At 40.5% G+C, this 8,514-nt stretch overlaps 1 protein-coding gene across 4 annotated transcripts; it reads left to right on the top strand.

Moving 5' to 3' along the window:
• The first annotated feature begins 448 nt into the window (after positions 1-448).
• LOC142533106 (uncharacterized) lies at positions 449-8,254 on the top strand. 4 transcript variants are annotated; one of them, XM_075639747.1, is made up of 7 exons: positions 449-580; positions 5,701-5,764; positions 5,862-5,951; positions 6,162-6,293; positions 6,409-6,492; positions 6,713-6,777; positions 7,771-8,254. In XM_075639747.1, the coding sequence occupies exons 2-7, from the start codon at positions 5,732-5,734 to the stop codon at positions 7,955-7,957; spliced, it is 591 nt and encodes a 196-aa protein (XP_075495862.1). In that variant the 5' UTR covers positions 449-580; positions 5,701-5,731; the 3' UTR covers positions 7,958-8,254. The 4 variants fall into 4 exon arrangements, with proteins under 4 accessions (XP_075495862.1, XP_075495861.1, XP_075495860.1 ...); XM_075639746.1 differs by having other exon boundaries at positions 457-566; positions 5,687-5,764; positions 6,183-6,293; XM_075639745.1 differs by having other exon boundaries at positions 467-566; positions 5,687-5,764.
• Positions 8,255-8,514: the final 260 nt, after the last annotated feature.

The raw sequence follows: 8,514 nt of genomic DNA on the forward strand, positions 1-8,514 counted from the left end.
AATTGGAAATAAAACATTAGTAATCTAATTATTTAACCCCACTAAAAGATTTAATAACATAATTTACAAAGTTTAAAATCCCCACTACTCAACTTATTATTTTTGAAAAACTTAAACTCTTAAAATCATCTAATAAATTAAATTAGGCTTTAAAATGCTTAAAATTCCATAAATAAATTAAAATACCAATTTTCTTGACTTGAAATAAAATACCTTATTAATCGTAAATCGCCTAAATAATCACCGGTCCCTTTTCCCGATCCCGTATCGAATATTCGCCTGAAACATAAAACTCAAGAAAACATTTTAATGTACATCAAATAAACATGTAATAATTTAAAATAATGCAAATCATAAATTATGCATCGTTAAAAGTCATTTTAAAAATTAAATAAGTAATTTAACAATTTAATAAATGCATGGGTTTATGTGTACTGATTTTGGACTTTACAATAAAGAAATGAGTTCTTTTTAAAATCGAACTTTCTAATGAATGAATACTTAAATAGGTTGTCATTGTTGATGATGGAAGTGCTGATGGCACCAGAAGAGTAGCTTTTGAGTATGTGAAGAGGTACACTGTTATGAGCACGGGTAAAGGATCGGGTTATGGGTCGGTGAAGAGGTTGATCGTTTAACTCTGAGATTTGTTTGTGGCTTTTTCTACCTTGTCTACCTATTTTTTTGGATGTTCGTGGCTCGTTTGAGAGAACCTCGCGATCTCAATATTAGCTATATATTTTGAGAAAAGCTGAATGTTTATTTCTTCATCAACAACCCTTTAAATACAAGATAAGCATTAAATTGGCATCCAAGAAATATGCCTATTATTCCCCTGTCTAAGCTCGAGATTCTAGCACTTATTAAAGGAAAGTAAATAAAAATCCAATCAATCTCATTTCTTATTTTTTAAACTTTCCATGAGTAAACCTTTGATATAGCACATCCTTGATTTTTGCTGCTCGATTCTTGTTTGAATTGGGCTGGGCCCCATGGATTGAGTCCCTGACATCTGCTCCCCCTTGGAAATCGTGGTTGTCCTCAAACACGAAAGAGGGAAAGCGAGCTGTGAGCATGGCAGCGTCTTCCCAAGAAGCTTCTGCAGGTGACAGGCCCTCCCAATGCACTAAGACTTCAGATTTGCCTTGGTTCATGCGTTTGTCCAGTACTGCCATTGGTGAAGGATGAAATTCTTCCAAGGGAGGGGGAGGAAGTACTGGGTTGGAGAAGGAACCTCCTTTAAACTTCTTTAAGGATGAGACATGAAAAATTGGGTGGGTCCTCGAGTCCTCTGGAAGGTGTAGCTTGTAAGCCACTTGCCCTACTTTGGCCAACACCTTAAATGGACCGTAGTAGCGAGGGGAAAGTTTTGCATTGCCTCTGGATGCTAAGCTTTGTTGTCGATAGGTTGGAAGCTTGAGAAGTACAACTCCACTTCCCTGTGTTTCTTGTCATAATGCAGCTTCATAACATTCTGAGGTTGTAGCAAGCGATCATGAGCTTGGCGTAACAGTTGGTCACGCTGTTGCAATGCGTGATCCACGGCCTCCAGACGTGCCTGACCGGGGAGATAAAACAGAAGGCTTGGTGGTTGGCGACCATAAACGATCTCAAAAGGGGTGGCCTTAAGAGCTGTGTGAAAGCTTGTGTTATAGCAAATTTCGGCCCAAGTTAGCCATTCAAACCATTTCTTCGGTTTATCACTTGTAAAGCACCTCAAATACATTTCTAGGATGCGATTTATTGCCTCGGTTTGTCCGTCGGATTGGGGATGATAAGCTGAGCTGAAACACAATTTGGTGCCACTCAGATGAAAGAGTTCCTGCCAAAAAGAGCTTGTGAAGGTTACGTTTTGATCGCTTACTATTGTTTCGCGTAGCCCATGTAACTTGAAGATGTTGTCGAAAAAGATTTTGGCGACTGAAACTATGGTGTAAGGATTGGCTAAGCCAATGAAGTGAGCATATTTAGAAAAGCGATCGACAACCACGAAAATTACAGTCTTCCCTTGTGAGGTAGGCAACCCTTCGATGAAATCCATTGAGATGTCGGCCCAAATGTGGTAAGGGATGGGCAGAGGTTGTAGGAGTCCAGCTGGCTTCATTGCTTCCGTTTTGTTGTGTTGGCATATGGAACAATTGGACACTACTGCTTAGACTTGACGTTTCATCCCTGGCCAATAAAAATCTCGTCCTATGCGGTGGTGAGTGCGCTGGTAGCCTTCATGACAGCCTTCATGTACCATTACAATAATAGGAGCAGTTAATGGTGATTGTGGAGGAAGGTAGATTTTGGATTTAAACCATAAAATGTCGTTTTTAACTTCCCATGGTCCGAAAGCCTCTCCATCATGAACCTCTCGAATGATGCGTTGTACTTCTGGTGTATTAGAGTGTGCTTCTCTGATGGCTGCCAGAAAATCCCACTGTGGTTTCGAAATGGCCATCAAACAGCCCTCCTCGCCTAGGCGTGAAAGTGCGTCCGCCACGACATTTGATTTTCCTGCCCGATATTCTACCTTAAAGTCATAACCCATTAATTTGTTTATCCCTTGTTGTTGTGGAGAGGTTGAAATACGTTGTTCGAGCAAAAACTTGAGACTATAATGATCCGTACGAACGATGAAGGAGTTTCCCCAAAAGTAAGAGTGCCAGTGACGCATGGCTTTGATGAGTCCAATGAGTTCCTTTTCATAGGTGGTAGTTTCCTATGGCGGAGGGCGAGTGCGCTGCTGAAGAATGCAATGGGGCGCCCTTGCTGTTGAAGTACAGCCCCTATTCCTATTTCTGTTGCATCACACTCCACGATGAAAGGTATGGAAAAATCGGGAAGAGCAAGGACAGGTGTAGAAGTGAGCACTTTCTTCAATGTTTCAAAGGCATACAGGCTATCAGCTGTCCATGAAAAGCCTTGTTTGCGCAGCATATTGGTTAAGGGGGCAGCAGTAACTCCATAGTTTTGCACAAATTTGCGGTAGTACCCTGTTAGTCCGTGGAAGCCCAGGAGTGCCTTTAGAGTCATGGGTTGTGGCCAGTGTTGAATGGCTGTTATTTTATTTTCATCCACACTCACCCCCTTCCGTGAAACCACATGTCCTAAGTAAGCAACCTGTCTTTGAGCAAAGTAACATTTGGATTTCTTAAGGAATAAGTGCTGTTGTTGTAGGATTGTGAAGACAGTATGAAGATGGCAAATGTGATCTTCCCAGGTTGCGCTGTAAACGAGGATGTCATCAAAGAAAACCAAAACAAATTTCCGTAAAATGCCGCCGAAAATTGAATTCATTAAAGCTTGAAAAGTAGAAGGCGCATTAGTGAGGCCAAAAGGCATCACCATAAACTCAAAGTGGCCGTGGTGGGTGCGAAAGGCCGTCATGTGGATGCTACCGGGGTCCATCAAAATTTGATGGTAGCCGGATTGCAAGTCTAATTTCGAAAAATATTCAGCGCCGTGTAATTCCTCCAATAATTCGTCGATCATCGGAATGGGGAACTTGTCCTTTACTGTTTTTGCATTCAAGGCACGATAGTCGATACAAAAGCGCCAAGTGTCATCTGATTTTTTGACTAATAATACTGGTGAGGAGAAAAGGGATGAGCTGGGTCTAATAATCCCTCTTTGTAGCATCTCATCACATTGCTTCTCAATTTCCTCTTTCTGCATATGAGGGTATCGATAAGGTCTAACAACAATGGGGTTGGTACCTTGTTCTAGTAGGATTTTATGGCTGAATCCTCTTGAGGATGGGAGTCCTTGAGGTTCCTCGAACAGGCTGTTGTAGGTTTCTAGAAGGTGTTGTAGCTGGGTAAGGGGTGCCTCCTCTCGTATAGTTGCCGAGAGGTTTCGGTGCGACGGAATGTAGGATGAGTCTCCGTGCCACGTAACCAGCCTGCCTTCTCTTACAAACTGCATTTGCATTTTTTCAAAATCCCACGTGATACTTCCTAAAGAGCGGAGCCAATTTACTCCCATGAAAGCGCCAAATTCTCCTAGTGTGAGGACGTAAAAATCAGTATGGAAGATATGATTTTCCAGTTGAATCTGAACAGCAGAACACATCCCCGAACATGGTAGACTCTTCCTATTTGCGACCTTCACAGATATGTCTCCTCGTTTCAATATTTCAAGGTTCAATTGTGAGACCAAATTGGAGTCTAAGAAACAGTGCGTGCTGCCGGAATCAATAAGGACACGGAGAGGTATCGAATGGATGTACCCTATTATTTGCATAGTCTATGCGTTACTGATTCCCGTGATGGCGTGAAGAGAGATGCCTGGATCGTCTGGATTAATAATGTCAGCTTCATCTTCTGGGTCGCTGTTCTCGACCACTTCTAGACGAAATAACCGTTTGCAACGATATCCTGGAACGAACAGTTCATCACAGTTAAAGCACAACCCTCTTGAGCGTCGTTCCTCCATCTCTGATCTGCTCAATTGCCTCGTGATCGATGGTCGTGTGTTTGTTGGGATGGTACATCTTTTTGGATAATTGGGTTCTTGTCGTAGGCTTCCCGTGCGTCTTTCGTACAAACAGGCCAGGCCCATAGCAGTTGTTAAATTTTTGGGTGGTGAATGTCTACCTCAATCGCGATGTGTTCTTGTAGGCCGCTAATGATAATTTCCACTTCTTGCTCGCTTGTGAGGGAGGAAGCTCGTGCAGAAAGTTGTTCAAATTGACGTTGGTATTCTCCCACCATGCCTATTTGTCGCAATTTCGATAGTTCTCCCAGTTTGTTGGTGCGAATCGGTGGTCCGAACCTCACGTGGTAGTACTGTGCGAAAAACTCCCATGTAAGATCGGGTCGATCTCGCTCAAGTTTTAAGAACCACAGTTGAGCGTCTCCTTCAAGATGAAAAGACGCGAGCCCCACACGCTGATCTTCGGGTGTGCGTTGATGGCGGAAAAAATGTTCACATCGGCTTATCCAACTAATGGGGTCGGTTGACCCATCATATGTCGGGAAGTTCATCCTGGAATATTTGGGAATGAATTGATTCGAGTTCCCCAACTCATTGGCTTTGCGCTGATCTCTTGGCTGTGAATCAGATGCTCCGCTGCTATCCTCACTGTCCTTGCTGGTTTTTGACACTTGAGCAGCCAATTCATCAAGCCTTTTGTGTAGATCTTGCTGGTTGCGTTCTTGTTCATCTTGTCTGCATGCTTGGTCTTCTCTTTCGGATTTGAACAGGTTGAAGAGGGTCGTAAGTTGCTGTTGGATTGCCTGCAAATCACCCATAACTACTGGCTCTGATACCAACTTGTTATGAGCACGGGTAAAGGATCGGGTTATGGGTCGGTGAAGAGGTTGATCGTTTAACTCTGAGATTTGTTTGTGGCTTTTTCTACCTTGTCTACCTATTTTTTTGGATGTTCGAGGCTCGTTTGAGAGAACCTCGTGATCTCAATATTAGATATATATTTTTGAGAAAAGCTGAATGTTTATTTCTGCATCAACAACCCTTTAAATACAAGATAAACATTAAATTGACATCCAAGAAATATGCCTATTATTCCCCAATCTAAGCTCGAGATTCTAGCACTTATTAAAGGAAAGTAAATAAAAATCCAATCAATCTCATTCCTTATTTTCTAAACTTTCCATGAGTAAACCTTTGATATAGCACATCCTTGATTTTTGCTGCTCAATTCTTGTTTTAATTGGGCTGGGCCCCATGGATTGAGTCCATGACATACAACATAGACAATATAAGAGTAGTCCTTCTCGGAATGAACCATGGGAAGGGTGAAGCAATAAGAAAAGTGAGTCAATTCTGAAAAATTTTTTCACCCTGTATTTTGTATTTCTATAATGACCTGTCATTGAATCATAATGCTCTTGGAAAGCATTTCAAAACAGGGCGTGCTCCACTCACGTGGTGAACTTATATTAATGCTTGATGCTGATGGGTCAACTAAAGTGAGTGACCTCGAGAAACTAGAAAATCAAGTTGGTGACCATTTTTTCGATCGGGAAGGTTATTTTTGTTTTCTAACTGTGGAACTTTGTCTCTGTCCTTCTGAATTTTACCGGAAGTCAGCTTCCGATTGCCTTCTTGTGTCTTTTGGCTTATAGTTAGTGGTCAAGTTTGCTTCAAACCCCTGTCACTTGGCAGGCTTTTGATTAGAAAAATGATATCATATATGGTTTCCACGTCAGATTCTTGCACTTGCTATGGAGAAGCACAAGTTTGGTGACTCTAGAGCTAGCGATTCAACGATGAGAATCTCGGATGTCCCTATTGCTGCTTTTGGGTCTCGTGCTCACCTTGAGGAGAAGGCTCTGGCAACAGTTGAGTCTTTTGGCTGTATAATTGCTATTTTGCATTATGACGTGGTTAAATCTATTTCGTATGAATTGCTAGTGTGTTGTTCAAGTCTAATCAGACGATCATCTCATGTTTCAGAGAAAGTGGTATCGCAATTTCTTGATAAATGAATTTCATCTTGTATTTCTGTTGGCTTTCGGTTCTGGAATTCGCGACACACAGGTACTTCAGCTTGTCCGAGACAGTCTTTTATCGCCATACCAAGTTCATTTCTATGTTTTTATATCATTTGGTTGCAGTTATGTTTGTTGCAAGGATGGACATTCTCTAATGCACTCTCTTTATTCTCTTTTCGACTCTTGCAAACCTGAAAAAAGGCCAGATAGATAAAATATATCTTATGTCTTAAGTTTGGTCATAGAAGCTCTTCTTCATGTTTCAGTGTGGTTTTAAAATGTTCACCAGAGCTGCTGCGCGGAAGCTTTTTATGAATGTCCGCCTGAAACGGTAAGTTTCTCTTTGGTCTTATGCCAGCATAAAGTCAAAAAAGATTTTAGAATAGCGTTTCATGTATTTATCATTTTGTATCTTGTTTTCTGAAAGTTTGCTGTAGTTTCTTAATTTTTTCTCAATTTCAACTAGGTCAAGCCACGCTCAAGTCTATGACTAGGTGAGGTGTAGTTATATTATGAGTTTATGGTTTTGTAACCTAATCTACCTAGATGTGATCTGTCATCTATGTTGGGCATGTTTTACCGAAAGAGCTATCTTCCATATGCACCCAGAAATAAACGTGTAAATCTGAGGTCAATGAGGTTGAAAGACTTGATCAAACCCTTATAGACCTTTGTGAATTCCTCCAAGGAGAAAAAATGAGTCTAGTGGAGTATTTCCGAAACAAGGAAATCATATGAATGAAGTATGTCATCAGGTTAATATATATATATATATATTTGTAATGAAGAATATAAATGAATGGAGTCAATGAACAATGAAGTGTCCACATAAACTGTTTAATTGTTTCGGAAAACCCCCAATTTGTTTCAAAATAAGCTCAATCATGGAATCTGGCTTGCCACTGTTTTTGTATCAGAAACTGATCCGAGGCAGCTTTCAGTTGGCTGGAATGTCGATATTGTGTAATGTACCTTCTTCTAGGGAAAGACGATGGGTAGGTTGCGTCGAAATATGTTTTGCTCAACTTTGATCAATAGTCACAGAGAATCTATGGGTCATACTAGTCATAGAACATTCAGATGTTTGAAAGTACTTGATGGATAACTTGTCATTTTGTAAGATTCACTACTTGTATTCATTTACCTTTTGGGTTCTTTAATGAAGTTAATCTAAATTGTATGCGTTCTTTCCACACATTGATTTTTGGTGTAATTTTCTAGTTTTTAATTCAATCCATTTCCATGTTTCGATCCGCATAACCATTTGGTAATAGTTTGAGTACTTCTGCTGTTGAAATAACTGTTGTGAACGTTGAATTTTTAGGTGGTGCTTTGATGTGGAGTTGGTGTATTTGTCCAAATGCTTTCGCATCCCCCTGGTCGAGATTTCCGTTAATTGGACTGAAATTCCTGGATCAAAGGTTAACTTATTAAGCATTCCCAACATGTTGTGGGAGATAGCTCTCATGTCAGTAGGCTACCGAACTGGCATGTGGAAAATTTACAGCTAAAACAAACTCGGGTTTTTAAGCATGCAGATTTATGAAATTCTGCAGTCAAAAGCCAGTTATAATCAACGTGGAAAGATGTGAACTTTTAGGGCAGCTCCTGTTTTTCTTGCATACCTGACTGATAATTGCTGATTTGTAAGAAACTTGAGGCCAAACTGACTCTTTTTGATGGACTTGAGTTGTTTACACGAGGAGTTTCTTATAGGAGATTGGAACGTTGTATTTTAAAATAGTATAGTTTCAGCTACTGTTTACACGCAATCTGTGCATACATTGACTACTGCTTTTATTTGCTGTGAGTTATAAGCTTGAATTGTAGTCATGGCAGAACTTGGAAGGTGGAGCGGATTCTCGTTTAAAACTAGTAATATTTTTAAACGTATCACTCAGTAAAAGAAATATGTATTGGATATGTAGTCGGGCGATTGCTCTATTCATTACATCCTATCCGTCTAGGATAAATACTTCATCTGGAGGATGCTTAATGATGAACTAGTAGCATTTGACATAAGGGTAATTATATGTAATACCGAGAGAGACATATGAGATGTTCAGTT

The sequence above is a fragment of the Primulina tabacum genome, chromosome 18 (assembly GCF_025594145.1).
Source record: "Primulina tabacum isolate GXHZ01 chromosome 18, ASM2559414v2, whole genome shotgun sequence".
Lineage (NCBI taxonomy): Eukaryota > Viridiplantae > Streptophyta > Magnoliopsida > Lamiales > Gesneriaceae > Primulina > Primulina tabacum.